Source organism: Labeo rohita, chromosome 8, assembly GCF_022985175.1.
Source record: "Labeo rohita strain BAU-BD-2019 chromosome 8, IGBB_LRoh.1.0, whole genome shotgun sequence".
Taxonomy (NCBI): domain Eukaryota; kingdom Metazoa; phylum Chordata; class Actinopteri; order Cypriniformes; family Cyprinidae; genus Labeo; species Labeo rohita.
Genome location: NC_066876.1, coordinates 21456180 through 21478747, shown reverse-complemented (window position 1 = coordinate 21478747; position 22568 = coordinate 21456180). Strand labels below are relative to the sequence as shown.

Sequence of the window (22568 nt, the reverse complement as noted above, 5' to 3'; positions counted from 1 at the left end):
GCAGAGGATTAGGCATTTAGATTTGTGAGTTTCATATGAAGAGTATAAATCTATAGAAAATACTGCATGTACACTACTGTAACACAACTCAATGCAAAAACAGAATCTATTGCACACAACAGTACTCTTGAAAACATGATCAGGGTGTGAAGTTTTTTTATTTACTTTATTCACACCACACACACACCACAATCACTGTGCGGCATCATGTCGCTGAGCTGCATCGGGCCACATCACCTCATCCACATCGCAGGCTATATTGTCTCTTGCCAGGCACCACGGGAAAAACGCCCTGGAATGGCGAATCCATCCTTGGAAGGCCTCCACTGGGATGTCAACACAGGCCAGCTCCATTGCCCTTAGGAGGTTCTCTTTAGTGTATGGTTGTCTGTCATAAACCTTCCATCTCCACGATGAGAAGAACTCCTCTATAGGGTTCAGGAAAGGGGAGTAGGGTGGCAGACAGACGTTTAAAAACTGGTTACTGTTGGTGGTGAACCACTCTCTGATTTGGTTTGTTCTGTGGAAGCGGACATTGTCCCAAATGATCACATAAATGTGATGTGCGGGCCCAGGATGGTGTTGTTGGCGGTCCAGGAGGATGTCTCTTGGCTCCTCTAGGAAGGTGAGGAGACGTTGGGTGTTGTAAGACCCAAGGACAGCATGCCGGTGGACAAGCCCCTCCGAACCCATGGCTGCACAAAGAGTAATATTACCCCCCCGTTGGCCAGGAACCTCAGTGATGGCTCTTTGGCCAATGATGTTACGGCCTCTTTGCCTTCGTTTCTGCAGGTTGAAGCCAGCCTCATCCAGGAAGAGGTACTCATGAGGTCTGGCCATCGCGTCCAACTGTAATATCCTCTGTGAAAATGTGAAAGTGCACAGGTGTTCAGAACAACAGTCAATCAGGTAGCACAGTATTGTCCAGAAGTAATGTAGGCCACTGAGCAACACAGTATGTCCACTAACTGTACTGTGAACATGGATGTATACTTACTTGCACATACTCGTAACATAGGTCTTTGTGTCGCGCAGAGTTGCCCTCAAAGGGAACCATATAGACCTGTTTCATCCGCATCTTTTGGCGCCGGAGAACTCGGTCTATTGTGGCCAAGCTGACATCATCAATGCTCTCAAAGTTGACATTATCGGCAACGACTTTGTCTCTGATCTCCCGGAGTCTGATGAGGTTGTTCTCACTAACCATATCCACAATGAGGGTTTCTTGTGCCGCTGTAAATATGGCAACCCTCCCACCTCTATGTGGCATTCTTTCAACTCTAAAGAAAGAAACATGTGTTGTCAGTTGACATGTTTTACAATAACAACTGATTTGAAACCAATAGACTACTTTCACAGGCTTGTAAAACTGTATTGTGACAAAGAAAGCAATAGAGTACAATACCTGTTGTGTTGTCTGAATGCCCTGATAATGGTGGCCACGGTGAACCTACTCAGGTTTGGACGGACTCTTAGTCCTGCTTCAGCCATTGTCATGCCATGGACAATGACATGGTCAATGACTGTTGCTCGCATCTCGTCCGTAATGATGGTGAGCTGAATTTGAGTTGAATTACAGAAATAAATGAAATTTTCCACAACATTCTAATTTACTGAGATGCACCTATATATATATATATATATATATATATATATATATATATATATATATATATATATATATATATATATATATATATGTATATGTGTGTGTGTGTATATATGTATCTGTTGTTTTGTTATATCTGCTTTTATATTTTTATATATATATATATGTATATATATGTGTGTGTGTGTGTACATGTATGTATATGTATGTGTGTGTGTATATATGTATCTGTTGTTTTGTTATATCTGCTTTTTTTAAAAAGAAGCACGTAAGTTGTTATTAAATATGGTCATTACTGTTATCAGAGAGTTGTCTTGATATTTGTACCGTTGGTATTGATCATTTCTGTGAAAAAGGCATTGCTAGTAAACCTATACTATAGTAATATTTTAGTATTTATGACTTCTTTTTTTATAAAGATCATATTTTTTTATATCACAGGGTTTATCCCTTATGTCTGTGCACTACATATAATTATATAAGGTCCTTTGTGTTTTTGGCTGTATGTTCCAGTGACAAAAATGCACACAGAAACCTAAACCTGACTTTAACTATTCAGAAAAAAATGAGCAGACAATACAGTGGCCACACGTATCAGTATCATCATCGTTTTGATCATTTATCAAGCTGAGAAACAAGTTGTGCCATATTCAGAATTACAGCTGTTTCTCTGGACGTTGAAAGTACTTTAACAAATCAGTTAAATTCATCCACATTCAGTCAAATTGCTGAACTGCTAAGAGTGCGTAGATTTAGAATGTGGATCCTGAGCAGTCATTTGTTACAACGTAGTGATAATATAACATCCAGTGTGTGTAATTTCAATCTAGGAATCTAGTATACTAGATCTTAACAGCTCTGTGTGTTCGTGTTAGTGTTTGCAGTGTCCTAATCATGTCTGCGAATGTTAATGGTGAATCAACACACTGTTCTTTGTCTTCAGATTATTTGCTCTGTTATGATTTGACAACACTTCCTAACATTTTTGGCCTTATAAATATGGTAAGATGACCTAAAGAGGTCAGTAATAACCAGGCGAAAGGGGCGATGAGGTGACTTTTATCAACAAGTACATTTTTATTCAAACAAGTCAAAAATATTAAAACTATTATTTAATTAAAAAATATTAATTAAAAAATATAAAAAATACAAAAACTTAATTAACAGTGGGCAATGCAGGTGACAAACACAAGTCAGCATCAAATCACAATCACCATAAACCCAGTTTCTTTGGGGCCTAACGTCTCCTCTGTCACTCTGGGTCCCCAAATTCACAGAGCAAAAGTGATAAAGAAACAATAAAGTATTAAATCTAACGTAAACGGTAACTGTGTATCCCTCTAACATTTACTATTGCAACTGGGACAGTCAGACAACAAACAGGAAATAGTTCAGCCACAACACTTCTTAATTGGTGCATCATATGTTCAGTTCTTGACAAAGCTCCAGCAGTATTTAACATAACTGCTTATCTGCTACCATTCTTTTGAAGTGCTATATCATTCTTTTCAAAGTTCTAAATCCACCACAATGTCCCCAAAATTAGAAGCAGAAGTGAAAAAGAACAAAAAACCTTCACTACCTCCTTATATAACGCCGGGGCTGCTGGGACTTGTAGTGCTCAAACCATATCCCATTACATAAACAATGTGGTACATGAAAGAATTATGTCATATCAAGCCACCAGCTCTGGAAGAAATTTTGTTCTATCTATATTATGAATAGTACATTTAATCCAATCATTGTGTAAAGCAAAAGGGAGAATTATTTTGGTATACTGAACCAGAACAACTTGGTTATTGGATATACTTAGTATTTGCTAACTGTATTTAACATTTTCACACACTTTGAGTACAGTAATTACAATTTTTGTCATATTTTATTTATGCTTTTGGAAATTGATTATTTCTATCCCTAATCAGGCTTATTATTTAGCATTTTAGGTTAACTTTGACCACAAAGTATGCACTTTCACATTTAAATAATGTCATATGTGATGCTGTTTTGCTACAATTTGGTCAGTCACATACTACTACTGAATTGTATTTATTATAAAACATGTTGATACTTAAAAAAGAATAATAAATTAGAACTCAATAAAAATGCTTCAAAAACTGATGTCTTGTCATCCTAAAATGTGCGTTTGTTTATGATAGGCTAAGTCTCTCTGTCCAGACAATAAAAAAAAATGCATTAGTATAACTGTAAAAAGATTCACATTTTTAGTAAAACAGCAGTATTTTCTGAATGCATTTGTGCAATTTCTGTAATGAAAAAGAGAAAGTTATACTAAACTGCACAGCATTTGAAAATAAAATGCACTTATTGAACTAAAATGACAGAAAACGGAGTTCTCTTTCATTTTGTCTTTCTTTCTGTTCGTGGCGGTAATGCACCAAACTTTTACCGAATCGCCAATAAAAAGTAGAAGCAGAATTTCGCAACACCCCGAAGTAAAAGGAGCGAAAATGAGGGCGACGTTGATTTACGCAGTAGGTATGTTTTACAAGACAATCTGCTGATTATAATGGTAAAAATGGCGATTGTAGCAGTAACGAGTGGTTTGATAATGCTCTGTGTTCCTCTTGAAAATGCATTAAGAGTTTACAGGCTCAGTGCTGTTTACTTTGTCTTTCCAGGTTTTTATCATTTTCTGTCAGTTGGAAGTACTTGTGGTCCATATGAATATAAATCAGCTATTGGAGAATGTTGTCCAATGTGCAATATTGGTAGGATAACTCTTTATCAAACACATTTAAATATGATAAGTGGTGATAAAGAAAAAAAGGATTTCACTTGTTCTCCCATCTCCACCCGACCGTATAGTGGAGATGTGAGAACAAGTGAAAAGCAACCAGCAGTCTCCTAACAAATTTAAGGTGTATGGTCTGTACATCTTAAATTTGTTAGGAGACTGTAGGTTGATTTGCTCAAAACAAAAGCGTTCAAAGAACTGCACCTCATCTTAGTTTTGTGTGGTCAGTGGGGCTGCTTTGGGAATTGTGCAATCCCTGCATTCCAGAAGCATTCATGTACACGTTCCACTCCACCCTCAACTAAAACTGTACAACTATGGAGAACTTATGAAATCACATCAATATGTATGAACATCAACATCATCATGTGTTGTCATAGACCCTGTGACAAGAAGGGGCACTAGGGTATAAAATTCTCATTGGGCCTGGGCAAGGAACCCATCATTTTTTTCTTTTTCCAGGTCCATTAATTGCTTGATCACCTTTGAGTTGTGTGGTAATATTTGTTGTTTGTAGGATCAGTAGTACGCAGTGACTGTAGTGGGGATGTAAGTACAACATGCAAACCCTGCCCTTCAGGAACATTCATGAGTCAACCCAATGGTCTTTATCAGTGTTTCACATGCAAACACTGTGATAAAAGTATGTTTATATTTTTCATGTGTTTTTCTTTTAAATTCATAATTTGTAATTTTGCATTATTGCCTATGTGAATGTGTTGCTAAATGTGCTCTTTTAGGTCAAGGTCTTTACATTCAGAGTAAATGCACTACAATCACAGACACCATCTGTGATGTGCTTGATGGATATCACTGCATTGATTTCTTAAATTCACAGTGCCGACATGCTGAAAAACACAGAGTTTGCAGACCTGGAAAAGAAACAAAAACACCAGGTATGTATCTCAATTTAGCAGTCTGTAAGTCTATAACATTTTTAAGTCTTCTTGCATTTTAAGGTGCAGTAATTTATGATCTTTTCATTCTTTGTATCTGCTTGCAGGGACAAAGGTATCAGATACAGTATGTGTGGACTGCCCTCCTGGGTTTTATTCTCCATCAGGGCTGAATTGTACCAAATGGACGGAGTAAGTGAAGTGTTATTTGTGTTATGTCTGATTTGAATTTCTGTTATGAATTTTTCTTAAGCTGTGCAGCCAGAAATGAGATTCAGAAAGAAGATGGCAGTCCTGTAAAAGATGTCACATGTGAAAAGAAGCCAAAGGAATGTCTTGTGGATTTAATTGTAACTTCTATTGCAGAATTCTTCAGAGGTTTTTTCTGTTAATTTCAGAAGGCCAATAATGGTAAGTGGACACATAATTTATTTTAACTTTATTTGTGGTCAAGTGCAAACTATTTTTTTTTTTTTTTTAATTATTATTTTTTGTAACAACAGCTTTTTGTCATTTTAAATATATTGATGAACTTCTAAAATTAATGTATACCTACAATTGTAGGGCCCTCTGATTTCTGCGATGCGGAAAACACGGACGGAATCCCGGAGTCCAGTCATAAAAACGGAATTTATTGAATAAAGTGAATGTCAAGGAATTTGTCAAAGTTTGAATGAATTAATCAAAAGTAGGTCATTACACTTAAATCAAACCGCAATATGGACTTGTATCTGTACATATTACGCCACAAAAATACAATTTAAATGTGAATCCTACATGTTCTGCGTGTCACTGTTTTAATAAATGGATAAGACAAGCGGTTTTGTTTGCTAAACACACTGAAGTGCACGTGACTGTCGTCTCACTAAATGAGGACATAAATACATGTGCTGGGAGTCACTTGACAGTTCCATTTTAGGAAAACTAGCATTATATCATATACACACAGAAATGTAAAGGTAGACACAGCAACTTGTCAAAATAAAAGTCTTTAACTTGAAGGCAAGTGCCAGATACTACTATTACTGCTACTACTAAAATGAAACAAACATTTTTTAGGGCATAATCACACAACATTTTTTCCATGTTTTAATTTTAATAGAAAATTCTCCTTTGTTTGCCAAAAAAAGTTTGCTATAATTAAGAGATAAATGAAATTAATGTTTTATGCTTTCATTTGATAACCAGAACATTTGAAACACAACACAGAATTTCTGAGGGTAAAAACAATCTTTTGTAAGGATATTTTAAGAATAAATTTGAATAAATTAAGTATGCATTCAAATACTTAGATGTGCTAAAACACAGAATTTGATAACAAACATATGGTGAGAAAAAATAAAACATTTAATAGGTGATTTTTGTTAAAATTAAATTAATGTGAAATTGTAAAACATTTTAATTAATTAGACATGCTCTTTGATTAACAAAATTTAATTTGACCATTAAAAAGGAGTTTAAAAAAATTTTAAATGGGAAAAAAATGGAATTTGGAAAAAAAAAAAAACGGAATTTGGGAAAATGTAAAACGGATTTCATAGGGCCCTACAGTTGCAATCAAAATTATTCAACCCCCTTGACTTGCAAGACATTTTGCTGCAGAGAACAACATTTTGTGAAAACAATTCAACAAACGCAACAGTACATTATTAGAGAAAGTTTATTAATAATTGGCTCTTTGGCTCATGTTCAAAATTATTCATCCCCCAAAAGTAAAATTTGGTGCAGAATCTTTATTCTTTAAAACCACCAATAAACACTGCTTGGAAGTGCTTCTGTCACCTCTTCTGGCCCATTCTTTACCTGAAAAAGCTTTCAGATCACTGATAATTTCACATTGCCACTGCTTTTTTCAAATTCAACCAATTATTTTCAATCAGAATTAAATCTGGAGACTGAACAGGCCACGCAAGAACAATTTATGACTGATCCCTGAACCAAGCACATGTATATTTGGATGTTTACTGTGGGATGATTGTCCTGCAGGAAAGTCCATTGATCATTCATTGACCTTCATACGGTCATGATTTCCACTTCCTGCTACAGTAAAACAACCTCATAACAGGACTGGTCCACCTCCATATTTGACCATGGAGATGGTGTTCTTCTGCTTATAAGCTTTGCCTTTTTCTGCACCAGACATACCACTGATCCATAGGTCCAAAAAGTTCCAGTTTGGTCACTCCATAAAACATTGTTCCAGAGCTCCACATGTCTATCCAAATGAATTTTAGCATGTTCAAGTGGGCATTTTTGTTTTTCTTGGTCAAGAGTGGTATTTGGTACTCAACATGAAGGCCATACTTGTCTAGTATTCTAGTTATACATTGCATTGAAAAGTTTTTCCTCCTTTTGTTGGGTCATCTTGCAAGTCTTTGGCTGTACATTGCAGTTTTTCTCAGTTGCTGTAATCAAAAATTTTATGATATTGTGCTTTTTTGTTCAACACCATTAATGGTTTTCTGGTACAACACACTTTAAACTGGAATGGAATAAGGCTGCCAGCTGTGTCTCTAGGAACTTTCTAATATAATAAAAGTATTTCTTCTCGCAACCCGGTTCCATATAAGAGGTTGATGATGGAGGGATATTTCTTCTCTGTTACTTTTGTGAGAGCTCTGTTGACTTTACCACATTTGGTACTCAACTTCAGCACATGCATAGGCTAAATATATCTATGTGTAACAGCCCAAGCTAATTCTGTCATGTGCGTTTTTTTTTTTTTTTTTTTCTAAAGGCTTCATTGTTTTTTTTAAGACAGTTTTGTTCCCTAGCATAAAAATAAGTAAGTGACTTAAAAACAGCAATGTTGAATAGGGGCTGAATAATTATGACATAACTGTTATATTATAAATTGACATTATTACTTTTAATTGACCTTACAATCAAACAATGTACATTTCAAAGTGGGTTTTTTTTTTTTTTTTTTCCTTTTTTCTCATGTGCGGCAGAAGAAAAGCGACGTTTATCCAGGAGCCTCAGCACAGGGCACTTAACATCTCAGTTGACACTAAAGACTGGTTTTGTGGTCCAGGGTCACATATTTATGACTGCATTGCTGTATACTCTGACAGCAACCGCTGAAACCACTGAAAGTGTTAAAGTGCTCATTGCTGTTCCCCACAAGCAGAGGAAATCACTGACTGACAGCCAAACTTAACTGATGCTTGTCTGTAATGTTTAGTCTTTTCAGGCAGGATAACCAGCAGTATTAACCAATAGTATAGAAGTATTTAGAAAGATAGAAATTTCTGATGAGTGTCTACTGTACGCTCCTGACACAAAATGTCATTATGTATATGACATTAGACACAAGCATATATAATGGCTTGTTAGCAGAAACACACAAGCTTCTTACTATACTATACTGTATTAAAATAATAGTCTTAACAGTGCATCATCTTGCTTGGAGCAAAAGTATAAAAGCTTGGAAATAAAGCTGCATGTCTTTAAGTCCATACACAGTCATCATTATTTCTATGAATAAGTTTTGAATAGCGTATGACTTTTTTTATCCCTATGTTATTGAACATGCATTGCGCTGTGGCTGCCACATTTGTACAGTGGCATTATTATTTAGAAACTATTGCTTTTGTATGATGCTTCATAACATAAACAGTGATTTTTTGGTGATTGGTTTTAATGTAATATGGCCATTACTTATGAATAACACAACAGAACCTTTGTTGAATCACAAAACATGCTGTCATAACTACAAATAAAAGGTTAATGGCAAATCCAGTGTCTGGTCATTTTCAAATAATCTGTACCATTAAGAATCTGATAACACTTTCCAACATGTTTTTTGTTACAAGCAGTCCAATACAGCATGACAACTCAAGCTGAACATGGGTTTGTACATTTTGAGGTTACAAATTTAAAAAGTAAACAACTACAATACTGACCAAAACAGTTACAAGGGATCTAAAGCATGAATTAGTAATTTAGCAAGGTAGCAAGATAGCAAGAATACAAGCAACATTTTAAGAAAGTTTAATAGGCATTGACGACTATAAAAATAGAATTGAACTTGTATGTTCATGTCATTTACTGCGGTCTTCAGTTTAAAACGTTTCAGTTTCAAAAAGTGCATTGAATTATTTACTGAATTGCTTTTTTTGTTATGAAATGAGGTTTTTACACTACACGTAACTACAAAAAACAAGATATTAATAAAGGCACAAATCAAAACTGATATGATGGCATCTTAAGTTGCCTAAATGTACTACAGTCAACTATAAATAAGACAAACGACACAAAATGCTTAGTAAGCCAAAGACGGAATAAAACAGATCATGACACTGAGATCTGGTAAACATTAAAAAGGAAAAACAGTCAGTAAATAAACATGGTGTACAAACTATATACAAATTTTCTTGTACATTTATTGGTGGTTTTCCCAGTTGTATTTAATTTGTCATGCTGTGTACAGTTTTTGATAACGTAGAGACATGACTAATTGTTCATGCTCTTCTGCATCCGCTCCAGCGCAGCCTCTTTCTCCTTAAGGAGATCCTTCAAACGTTCGATTCTCTCACGCCGTTTTATCTCCTCAGCATCCAGCGTCTCTGTCGTGTACAGTGACTCTGTTGGAAATTTGTCTATTTTGGAACCATGCTGTTTTTTCAAGAACGACATGTTTGGGTTGTATGACGCTGTTTGCACCTGGTTGGCGTCTTGCTGTGAAGTTTCAGCACCTGCATCGCTGCTTGTCACATTACCATAGTCTGTTCTGATTGAGGACAGTTCAATCTGGTTGTTGCAGCCTTGGAAACTGGATGAAGATGAAGCACTTGATGTACTATTCACTGAACTATTAGGTGAGGAGATTTCACTAGTAGAGCTTTCTAACGGAACTCTGTCTTTACGAGGACTTCTTGACCGTTTTTTCCCTTGTTTCTTAACAGGATCTTGATTTTTTGGTTCCCGATTCTGAGGTTGGCTACTCTCCACTGGGGTTTTATTTAAAGCGTTTTTTCTTGTCCCTTTGTGTGACTCAACAGCAGTACTTGGGTTCGGTCTGTCTTGTGAACTGAGGGATGAAGTGACTTCGGCAGCCCCTAAAATGGTCCCACAAGGACAGGCCGTGCACACCTTACCTTTTTTAGGCCGCGCTGAGGTCTTTCTTTGAGAGGAAGGCGATGAGGGATGACTAGGAGTCTGTTTTGCTTTTTGTTCAGAGGTACCAGTACAATCTGCTGGCATTTCAGATTGCATATAAACCTTATCGGCTTTAGATTCTGTTGATGAACGAACCTCTTCTTGACAAGCCGAACTGTCTTCCACAAGAACAATTGAGCATTTAGAGGCAGGTGAAATGTCTGTGGAGTTTAGAGAGGGAATATCTTTATTCCCATCCTGCTCTGCCCTTATTCTTTTGACTTTCAGGCCTTCATCCTCCTCCGTTTTTGTATAGGGAACCTAGCAAATGAACAAAGAGGCATGAAATTAATCAATGCTGTTACACACACAGTCATACACTACAAGTCAAAAGTTTTTGGACAGTAAGATTTTTTTACATTTTTTAAAGAAGTGTCTTCTGCTCACCAAGACTGAATTTATTTGATCCAAAATACAACATAAACAGTAATGTTGTGAAATATTTATACTATTTAAAATAACTGCTTTTTAATTGAATATATTTTAAAAATTCATTCCTGTGATCAAAGCTAAATTTTCAGCATCATAATTACTCCAGTCTTCTATTTCAGATAAATGCTGTACGTCTGAACTTTCTATTCTTCAAAGAAACCTGAAAAAAAATCTACTCTGCTTTCAACATAATAATAATAATAATAATAATAATAATAATAATAATAAATGTTTTTGAGCAGCAAATCAGAATATTACAATGATCATATGAGTATGATCATATGGAGTAATAATGCTAAAAATTCAGCTTTAAAATCACAGGAATAAATTATATTTTAAAATAATTTTCAAATAGAAAACAGTTATTTTAAATAGTAAAAATACTTCACAATTTTGCTGTACTTTGGATCAAATAAATACAGGCTTGATGAGCAGAAGAAACTTCTTTGAAAAAACATTGAAAATCTTACTGTCCAAAAACCTTTGACTGGTATTGTACAAAAATGGTCGACAGAGAATTTTTAAATTTAGTTTTACTTTTCAGTTCAGGAAAGTTTTTTTCCCTAGGAAAAACAAGAGAAAGAGAATATATATATTCTATATATATATAGAGAGAGAGAGAATGTATTACATTTTTTGAATTAGCTTTTATTATTACTTAATTTTAGTTTACATTTCAAAATTTTAATTGTTTGTTTTGTCATTTTTATTAGTTTTTTTTAACATGTCACTTAAGATTTCTTTTTTCAATTTTAGCTTTAAAGTTTAATTTAAGAAATATTATATTTTACAAATTTTATTTCAGCTAGCATTTCTAATGTTTAAGATATTCATCCAATATTTATATTTACATTGAATTCAGCTTGATCTCAATCAACAATTTTAAATTTTTAAATCATTTCAGTGACCTGAAATTCATTTAAATAATATCTTCTGTAATACATGGTTTGGTGTGTATTACAACACAGTTTAGATGCATAAATATGTAACTCACCTGCATCATCTGCTGTATTTTTGACTGCAATTTTGACTCCTGAATCACTTTACGAAGGCCGTCTAGTGTGCGTTTATTTATGATAAATTTCTCTGTCACTTGTTCCGGCTTCACAATTGGCTTTGTTCTTTGCAAGCAAATTTCTATATAAGATGTGATGCCAAATTCTTTTCTGAGTTGACAGTCACTCTTGGGTTGACTCCTCTGATCAGAGGCTGAATTTTCAAAGACCTGAGACAAAGCGAAGAATGCATTAAATGTCAGAAATAAATGATTTCACTAAAAATCACATTGTTTAATTGTGGTATATTACCTTTTCAGTATCATCAATGGCTTGAACACAGATATTTTGGGGCAGTTCCAAAATGCTGACAGTTTCAGTGATAACTGCGTTATCTTGACATCTTGATGAACATCTGCTCTCCAAGTCTTTATCGGCCTCCATATCCACATCATCAGAAAGACAACTCAAGTTAATTTCAGCCGTTTCATTTTCCTCAACCTGCTCATTCACCATCGCATCACCCGTTTTGGTCGAAGGATTATCCGTACCACCGTTTTTTTCCATTTCTGTATGTGCCGTTTTTTCCCCTTCGTTCTGAGAAACAGACTTTGCGTTCGCCTCCGTGTGTCGAACTTCCTCGCATTTGTTCTGAGAGGCAGCTTTCTCCATTTTATCACCAGCACGAGTCTCTGACTTGGGTGGAATATACGAAACAAATATTACATTCGAGTCTTCATCGCTCTCATCCACCTCTGTTTGACTTGGTGTGGGCAAATTTCCCGGGGCACCTCCCAGACACGTGGACGTCTCCTCATCGTCGTCACAGAGATCAATGATTTCACTTACATTCATTTTTGGGTCTTGCTTAGAAGAATTTATTTTTGGGTCTTGCTTCGAAGAGTTTGTCCCAAGAGCGGAGCTAGCAGGCAGGGCAGGAGAGGTGCTGACAACCCCTCTTTTCCCACCTTCACTGATCAACACATCCTTGGCGATCTCCGAATTTTTCTTAGCCACAAAATAGACTTTCCCGTTGCACATGACCAGGGCGTTGTCTTTGCCTTGGGTGATCTTTTCTTGACCGGTCTGAGGAGATGTGGGTTTGTTTGGTGCGATTTCATTTGCTGTCCCGACCGAGTTGATATGCTTGACTGCTTTTACAGTGTCAGAGTTGACATTCTGTGTCGTTACAGGTACAAGGCAAGGACCGGATGCACCCATTCTCTCCTGGACGACCCATTTAATGGGAGTGTTCCCTTCTTCATTTGTTTTAGAAATGGAAACAGGTGTTTGCAAGTTTGCAGTGGGATTCTGAAACAGGGTCTTCTGTATTTGACTTGGCTTTGTAACCGAAACCACTTGCTGGTCAGAATTAAGCTTCACAGAGTTCACAGGGGAAACCAGGACAACAGTTGGTGGACCCTTTTGGGGGTTAGGGGTGTTACTCACGGAGTTCATTATCCGGCATTTGATGGACTGTGGGAGCGCAGTGGCCGGCAGCGTCCTAACTTTCGCATTCGGAGGGATCTGCAGGAAATGACCGTTTGGGAGAACAGGCGACTTAACCGTAACCGGCAACGTTTGAACCGCAGCCATGCCCAGTCCATTGGGCTGTGGAGATAACTGGACTGAATACTGAGAAAGCGAGGGTGTTGAAAGAGGAACATGCACTGGCTTCGGATTGTGACTCATGAGGTCATTCGTGCCATCGTGTGGAGTTTTAACGGAGTTAGATACAGTTCTGACCTGCGGCAGAGTTTTTAGGACATACCGTCCCTCTGATATGGGCTGAAGGGAAGGAAGCCGAGTTTGAGATAAAGAGGCGGCAGGTGGATGAACCGGTTTTGCATAGGCTTTCAGTTGTAGATCCACACTGTCTCTTTCTGTGCTAAATGGTGTCTGATAAAATTGTCCGTTTACTTTCTGGACAGGAATCAGCTTCATGACATTTTTCCCATCGGGTCCCACCGCAGGCATTGCTTGGTAATAGACTCCTGTTCCACTAAAAGATAAAGAAAAATTACACATCAAAATTAGCTTTAATATTCTGTTAACTATGAAAATACTATATGAATCAGAATTAACAAGGACTGAAAACAGATAAAACTCCTTTAAACTAGAATAAATATACACTACCAGTCAAAAGTTTTTGAACAGACTGTAGTCTTATCTGCTCACCAAGCCTGCATTTATTTGATCCAAAGTACAGCAAAAACAGTAAAATTCTGAAATATTTTTATTATTTAAAATAACAGTTTTCTATTTCAATACATTTCAAAATGTAATTTATTCCTGTGATTTCAAAGCTTAATTTTAGCATCATAACTCCAGTCACATGATCCTTCAGAAATCATTCTAATATTCTGATTTGCTGCTCAAAAAAATTGTTATGTTGAAAACAGAGAAATTGTTCAGGTTTCTTTGATGAATAGAAAAATAAAAATCTTTTGTAACATTATAAATGTCTTTATCATCACTTTTGATCAATTTAAGGCATCCTTGCTAAATAAAAGTATTAATTTCTATAATTTCTTTCCACCCTCCAAAAAAAAAAAACTGTCTCCAAGCTTTTGAATGGTATAATGTTACAAAAGCTTTTAATTTCAGATAAATGCTGATATTTGAAATTTTCTATTCTATACAACAATAATAATAATAATAATAATAAATGTTTCTTGAACAGCAAATCAGCATATTAGAACAATTTCTGAAGGATCATGTGACACTGAAGACTGGAGTAATGATGTTGAAACGTTAGCTTTGATGACAGGAATAACTTACTTTTTATTCATTTATTTACTGTTTTTGCTGTACTTTGGATCAAATAAAGGCAGGTTTGACAAGCAGAAGATTTTTTTTTTAAACTTTAAACATCTTTCTGTTCAAAAACTTTTGAGTGGTACTGTACATGCAGGCAGACATACATACATACACACACACACACACATATATATATATATATATATATATATATATATATATACACACACATGTATATATATACACACACATATATATATATATATATATATATATATATATATATATATGCACAACAGTTTAAAAACAGCTACATAATAAACTGTTTTCAACATTGATAATGATAAGAAATGTTTCTTGTGCACCGAATTATTATATTAGAACTGGAGTAATTCCTGGGAATAAATTACAATATATACAAAACAGTTATTTTTATATTGGAGGAATACAGTATTACTGTTTCTACTGTATTACTATTATTTTCAAATAAATAGCTTTAGAAAGCTTACAGATCACAAACTTGTGATTAATAATTTACGCCTATGGTTCCAATTGTTTAAAAATATTGTTTATATGTAGCATTCTGTGTAACTGACCAATGTCATATTAATAAATGCATTTATTAAATGGTTAAAAAAGATACAAAGTAACGGAAGAAACGAAGTACTTCAAGTTGTAACCAAGTGTAAAACTGTTGGCATTAAACATCTTCTGAATATTAATTTATCGCATATGTCAGCTGTAAGCCGATTAACGTCTATCTTTGTAGAAGAACTGTTGAGTTTCTATAGATGTTTTTTAAAATATGCTCGGTTTTGCGCGTTTTCTGAGGCAACATACGCGCTCGCTACAAGTCACCAAAACACTCGCCATTTTGGAGCTTACAACGACCGAACAAGAACACACTCGATTCTTAACGCGTAGAAGCGGAATTGATCAACTTACCCCTCCATCGTGAATATATGTAGGCATCACACCTTAAAAATATCTATTGTCGACTATTTCTTCTGCGCATCGTTAGATTTTATCTACAGGATTTACAGGATGTAATGTAAAACTCGCACCGGAAGTATGTTTATCAAAATAAAAGACACCTGAAGCCTTTGAACCGCAAAGGGAAGGAAGACAAAAATAACGAAAGATCAAGGTAAAAAACGAGTGAACAAGGCAAAAGAGAGAAACAAGAAATAATAAATGAGAAAAAAGAAAAGTAGTAAACAAGACAGAGCAACCTGGCTGAAAATTAAATAAATAAATCAAAAGAAAGGATGAATGAATGAATAAATAAATAAATCAATCAAACGGTAAAGGAAAAAAATAAGGAAATGAAATCAAAAGGAAAACCGAAATCGATAGAACTAACGATACAACAAGCACAAGTGAAACAGAAACAACAAATACGACAGAGAAAAAGGATAAAGAACAAATTAAAGAAAAGAAACAATGAAAGAAAAAAAACACAAAATGGGGAAAATATTAACAAAAAAGATAACACGCAATATATTCTAAGGCAAGATCCTATTTCTCAAATGTTTTACACTTAAAATTGAATGTGCTATTTTAACTCATTGCCACACACACAGTACTTATAAGAACAACAAAACCTTTATATTCAGAAACTCCAGATGAACTCCTGCTCAGCTGATGAATTTTAAACTTAAAATTTGTACAATATATGTACGATTTTTTGATTAAATAGTATCCAAAAAACATATATTTTGCTGACTTGTGTACTTACATTATCCCAAATGTTTCGAAGAATGTTTAAATCCAGAGAAATAAGCAATTTCAACTAGTGTAAAAAAATCTAAATCTAAAATCTACTGACTTTAATAATCTTTGTTGCTGTACATGCCAATGGTTAGAGTTCAGAATTGGGAAAAATGACTTTTTCAGTTTTTTTTCCCCCAAGTCTGAGTAGCTGTAACTCAAGAATTATCAAAGATATCCTAATATCCCTTTAGATTTCGGTTCTTAACAAACCATTCTTTTGACATTCCTATTTTTAAGTCCCTATCCACCTTATTTTTAAATGCAGAAGCAAGCTGTTCTCTGGTAATGCGTTAGACTCCTGGTTCATAAGCCGCTGTAGGGAAATAACGAGAAGTGCAGTAAACAGTAAAACTTTTTGCACTGCAAACCATAAAGATATTACATTAAAACAATATGGTAAGACACACCAGTTTGCAATATCAAGCAGCAAAATTAGCTGTTTTGTACAGCTAAAAATAGCTAGATGCTGAGTCAGCCAGTCCCATAAAATTTACAAATGACCGCTCTTACGAGAATAAAAAGGTGGATATGGTTAATTTCCAAAGATATGAAGATTTCAATGTGACCCCACAAGTAATTAGGTAAATTATACATATCTTCAGTGGTCGAAAACCAAATGTTGATCATTTTGTCTTTTAAAGAGGAACGTCTGAAGAACAATGTTGAACCTAGAAATATATGATACTAAACCGAAATTCAAAAGGTTATTTATTTATCATTTAAAATTGTTAGTTGCACAATAAAAATGTTACATATAAAACAAAATATACAATCAAAATATGAAATATACAGTATGCATACAGATTCCTTGAGCTTATATTACTTTCCTTTATCTACCCAGGCAAAAAAATTACACCTGGCTTGAGGATTGGAGGCATGGCCTTGAGGACGGGCACATACAAAAAACTGTTTGCCTAAATTAGGTCCTGCTTTTTTCACAGTGCGTAAGACACAGGGCTCATTATGTGATTTACACAGTGGTGGTTGAGGAGGCCCATGCAAAACCGCTTTCCAAAAACCAGCGCATGGCCCCTTCTTACAGTCCTTTGACTTCTCTACGGATGTCGATTCTCCTTCCACTTCATCCTGATTTTCAGTCTCCGTCTCTGTCACCATGGAAAGACTGGTCTCCGTTTGCACATCGCCAGGGCAGCTTCTTGTGTCGCTCTCACTACGTAGACTATCCTGAGACGATTCTGTCTGTTTCGGGCTCAGGTTTCCACTTGAAGAGATCGATGGTGTTTGTTTAGGCTTAAAGAAAGCTAAAAGACCTCCTTTAACATTGCTTTCCGTTTTCATCTGCTTGCTTCTTTTGGCTTTTTGTGCATTTGTGTCTTTTTCTTTACATGTCGGTCTCTTCTTTGCAACACTGTTCCCCTGTGGTACAGGATTCAGGTTTTCCCGAATTTCCCCTGAATCTTGTGATCCAGGTAGACTCTCTTCAGAGAACCTCTCTTTGTCTGAAACTTTGACAAAAAAGCGTGAAAGTTTCTGCTGTCTGCCAGTGAACTCTGGCATGTGACGTGTACACATAGGTGGGCACTTGGGACTCGACTGGAGGGTACAGCTGAGCTGCGCCCATACGGGACAGTGATCGGATCCCTCCACCTCCGGCATAATGTCCACGCCAGTAAAGGCTGATTCCACCAGACAGTGGTCGGCGAAGATGTAGTCGATACGTGTGCCATAGTTGGTCTGCCTGGCACCCGTAAGTGTGGACCAGCATGTGAAGGCGTTGGAGCGCTTCGGGTGGAAACGGCGGAAGGAGTCGACAAACTTCCCACCAGAGGCAGATTTCGGGGAGATTTCTTCAAGTTCATCTTCAGTATTTCCATTTTGAGCTTTTTCTGCTTTTCCAAAAAGGAAATGATCCAGCCACTTCCTCCCAGGATTATCTTCAAAGTTATCCTAAATGGCAGAACAGTAGTAAGAGAGGTATGTGCCAGTATGTGTGCAATAATGCAATGAAATATACCTCTTCTGTGTACATTCCAGTTTTTGTCCAAACCAGTTACAAGAAGACATTTGCTTGGTTGGCTAGTCTATATTTCTATGTTGTTACTGTCTCTATTAGGTGACTCCACCCACAATGAAATCTAATTGGTCCAAGTGGAAATACTGCTCCACTTATTATTATATACAGTAAAATAGTCAGGTTCTGGAAATAGAAATGCCACTAAATTTCTCCATATGTAATTGATTTTTATCAACACCTTATAAACCGTTACAAACAGACTTACTATGTGGGTGTTAATAGTCAGTTTTTTTCTTAAGCTATAATACCACATTGTTTCTATTGTTTCTAGAAAATTTACCAAATATCTTAATGGAACATAATCTATTATATAATAATAGTTATATTATATTATATTATATTATATTATATTATATTTTTGGCTGTTGCTACAAATACACCCGTGCAAAATTTTTCTATGAAGCACTGTGAATGAAGTTATTGAGTCAGACTTTCTAAGCTCTCATATAACATCTTGTCTACAGGGAGGGCCATTTATATGGATACATCACACATCAAACTTATTGGGAATTTCACAAGAAAAACAATGGTGTGCTTGGTTTTAACGTAACTTTATTCTTTCATGAGTTATTTACAAGTTTCTGACCACTTATAATGTGCCACAAACAGGACGTTAATATCACCAACCATTCCCATTTTATTAAGGTGTATCCATATAAATGGCCCACCCTGTACATCTACATATTTAAATCAAGTTAAATTCATATATATTATGTAATTTGCAATGCTTCTTAGGATTGTAGATCTTTCCTCATTAAAGCTGTTCAATACATTAAACCTTTTGGTATCTTTTGTTTTGTTTTGTTTTTTTGGTAAAATTTTCAAATACTTTTCGCATAAAATCAAAATTTGTAACACTGTGATTTATCTCATAGCTGGTTAGCAGAGCTGGGTTGTAACTTGTAATTAGATTTTAAAATTACAGATTTTAAATTACATTGTAAAATACTCAGAATCAGACTACAGTTACTTTTTTATGGATCCTGACGTGATTACATATTATTTACATAATAGCAATAAGTCATTCATAATTTACTGATTCCCCCTAATTTCTTTTTTTTCATTTTTTAAGTTTTCCTTTCTAAAGTAGCCCACTGCTTGTATGCATTCAGAAAGTCTTCAAGTTTTGTGGACATTCGCACAAAGATCAATCATTATTCAGGTGGCGACACAGCATTTGACCACTGATTTACAAAAATCATTTCAGGTTTAAGAAGTGTTTTAACATTGCATCAACTACTAAACACACTGATTTTTATTTGAATGATCACGCTGTAGGTTACTTAACCATGTAGTTGTCTTTGTAAGGGTTGTCTTTCAAACACATTAAAATGCTCAAATTCACAAACTTTTTTTGTCATCTGAAACTCTTTCACCTAATATATTTACATGAATGAAGTGAATGAAAATAACATTTTAAAATAAATATTTTAATAATCACATTTGCATGTTCGTTGGTTCTATGATGTTGGTTATGGTCACATGACATGCAGGTAAACAAATAAAATATTTAATTTTTTTTATTTTTTATTTACATGATTTATATTAATTTAACATTTTTATGATATAATTACTTATTAGCTTTTTATTAAACTCATAAACCCCCTGCAGTTCCTTAACAAACACCAGTTTGGGAAACCTTGGCGTAATATAATGTTTAATACACTTCCTATTGTTTAATAACAACAAATGGAATATATTTTCTTACTCTTTGTACTTCTATGTCAGTATAGTACAATATTATCCTCTTTAAATCCTATTTAAGTTAGGTCAAATGTAATCTAAAAGTAGTCTGATTATATTACCTAAAATGTGTAATGTAATGGATTACATTACTAACTACAATTTTTGTAATGTAATTTGGAATCAGTAACGAATTACAATTTGTATGTAATCTATCCAGCTCTGCTGGTTAGTTTGGTTCATGGCTTATAGCTCTTAAACAAATCCTTTTAAAATTCTTACTGACAAAAAAAAAAAAAAAAAAACTGTGACTGTGTTGCGTTATACAGAATTTTTTGCACCTGGTCAGGATAACTGGTGTTAACTGGAATCTTAAAATAGTGATGGAGAAATATGTTAAAGGACCTACCACATCATCTGGATCACAGTGGTCTATGGGTCGATGAGAAGTGTTTACATCTCCCAATACAATCACGCGACTGTAAAGTGACAGAGAATGCATTAATCAAACAAATAGGAGGCATCTTAGATCTTAAAAAACTTGTATGACAATACATGTACCCCCCGGTTTCACAGACAAGGCTTAACTCTAGTCCCAGACAAAAATGTAGGTCTGAGCTGTTTCAACTGAAAGAAACGTGCACTGACTGATCTTGAAATATGTCAGTGCCCTTGTTTAGTCTAAAGGTGCACAGCATTAATGTTTTTTTCTAAGCCAGGTTTATGAAAATTACTTTAATATCCTAACTGAACTATGGCCTAATACTAGCTTTATCAAAGCCCTGTCTGTGAAACTAGCTCATAGGATCAGTGTATTGAACTCTATTTTTTTCCTTCTTTTTGTAAAACCAAAATATAGTTCCACACTTACGCGCTTTGTGTGTGTATGTGTACATGAACATGTGATGCTTTGCTCTCTCTCACCTCCCTGAACTCAAGAGAGCTTCAGCTCTGCATTGAAGGAGCTGGTAAAACTGGAGCTTGTACTGTTTTCTCTCAGGTTTCTCTGGGTCAGCTCGGGGACAATAAACATTGATAACCGTCAGCTTCTGTGGTCCATCTGTGCCACTGGGAATAACAACAAATGTGTGTAAACATTTGAAGCATTCACAACATGTTAAATGTCCAAAAGTTAAGATCCTTAAACTTACACGAAGTGATGCTGAGTGATGACAGCCCTTCCTTCACTGTCTAGCGCAAGAAGCTCATCACTGGACAACTCAACCTGGTCACCATAGCAACCAACAGCCTCTCCCTGATTGGCCAGCAGACCTGTCAATCCTTCCTCGGCCAGGAATGGAGTAGCGGTATCCTTACAGTAGGTGGCAACGCCTGATTACGGAGAAAATCAGGTTGTTCATATTCATAGCTGAACAGTACAGACATTTGCAAACAGTGATTGTAAAAACAATCACAAGAAATAATAAATACGGACACGAATCTAGTGTTGAAAACAGTTTTTATTTAAGTCCCTTTGCACCCTTCACATGTGTTTAATGCTTCTGTGCTCTGCTTTACCTGAGTATCCACTTCGTCCTCGGCTAAAACTAAAGTATGAATTGTAGCCATCGACAATTGCTGTCTTTTCATCCAACAGGTCACCTGAAAAAGTGTATGCTGAGCTGTTAAAGGTATTAAATGTTTAAAAATAGGGCTCATGTGCTTTATCAACCCATTCAAAGTCCCGCGCTTCTTTAAAACACTTACGGGTAACTTTAGTCTCTTGAACGCAGATTATATCGGCATTGAATGAATCCAGAGTTTTCTTGATGCCATTTTTAAACGTTCGTATTCCGTTTATGTTCCAAGTTACAACCTTCATGTTTATATGTCAAAAAACGTCGGACGACCCAAGCTGAAAGCATGTGTGAAGTACTGACCTTATTTTTGTTATCTGCCTCGTAGGTTTTCAAAATAAAAGTCTGTACACCTGCATTTATTCAAAATACCACTGGTCTAAATATTAGACGGCTATGGCTCTGTAATCAGTATGCAGCTTTCCACAATGCATTTTAGTGAAGCCTTTTAAATAATAATTAACCTTTTATTTTTTGTGTCTTGTATAGCTTATAATTTAAAGATCAAGTTTTTCTCTTTTTTTTTTTTTTTGTACAGAACCACTTTTGAAAGAAACAAATATGGAAGCCACAAGTAGGCTATATTTGATTACCACAAAATTTTAAAATGTACACTTTTTTATTAGTGTTACAACTCACCCTATTCTTTCTAATGTCTGATGTTTCTGATATTCTTTCCAATAAATTGAAATACCTTTAAAATTAATTACATTTAATGTTTTTTTTTTCTTCTCTGACATGCAGAGCATTAGTTGATTACCATCAAATTAAATCAAGACAGAAAAATATGTATTTGTGAAAGAGTTATATCATAATACCATTTTATATTACAATTAGAGTTTTATTATTTTAAAAAAGGTCTCTTCATTAATTAACCTACTGTTCTCATGTTC

At 35.3% G+C, this 22568-nt stretch overlaps 3 protein-coding genes across 3 annotated transcripts; 1 reads left to right on the top strand and 2 right to left on the bottom strand.

Moving 5' to 3' along the window:
* The first annotated feature begins 4145 nt into the window (after positions 1 to 4145).
* LOC127169267 (tumor necrosis factor receptor superfamily member 14-like) lies at positions 4146 to 5671 on the top strand. Its single transcript, XM_051116509.1, has 5 exons — positions 4146 to 4338; positions 4882 to 5007; positions 5105 to 5260; positions 5368 to 5452; positions 5514 to 5671. The coding sequence occupies exons 1-5, from the start codon at positions 4146 to 4148 to the stop codon at positions 5650 to 5652; spliced, it is 699 nt and encodes a 232-aa protein (XP_050972466.1). The 3' UTR covers positions 5653 to 5671.
* A 3110-nt stretch (positions 5672 to 8781) lies between these two features.
* On the bottom strand, positions 8782 to 15715 carry lrif1 (ligand dependent nuclear receptor interacting factor 1). The gene is made up of 4 exons (XM_051117472.1): positions 15553 to 15715; positions 12160 to 13849; positions 11847 to 12077; positions 8782 to 10681 (listed from the first exon to the last, which is right to left on the bottom strand). Exons 1-4 carry the CDS (start codon positions 15558 to 15560, stop codon positions 9716 to 9718), a joined length of 2895 nt encoding a protein of 964 aa, XP_050973429.1. The 5' UTR covers positions 15561 to 15715; the 3' UTR covers positions 8782 to 9715.
* Positions 15716 to 17071: 1356 nt separating this feature from the next.
* apex2 (APEX nuclease (apurinic/apyrimidinic endonuclease) 2) lies at positions 17072 to 22008 on the bottom strand. Its single transcript, XM_051116385.1, has 6 exons — positions 21806 to 22008; positions 21617 to 21700; positions 21250 to 21430; positions 21023 to 21166; positions 20508 to 20577; positions 17072 to 18288 (listed from the first exon to the last, which is right to left on the bottom strand). The coding sequence occupies exons 1-6, from the start codon at positions 21918 to 21920 to the stop codon at positions 17200 to 17202; spliced, it is 1683 nt and encodes a 560-aa protein (XP_050972342.1). The 5' UTR covers positions 21921 to 22008; the 3' UTR covers positions 17072 to 17199.
* Positions 22009 to 22568: the final 560 nt, after the last annotated feature.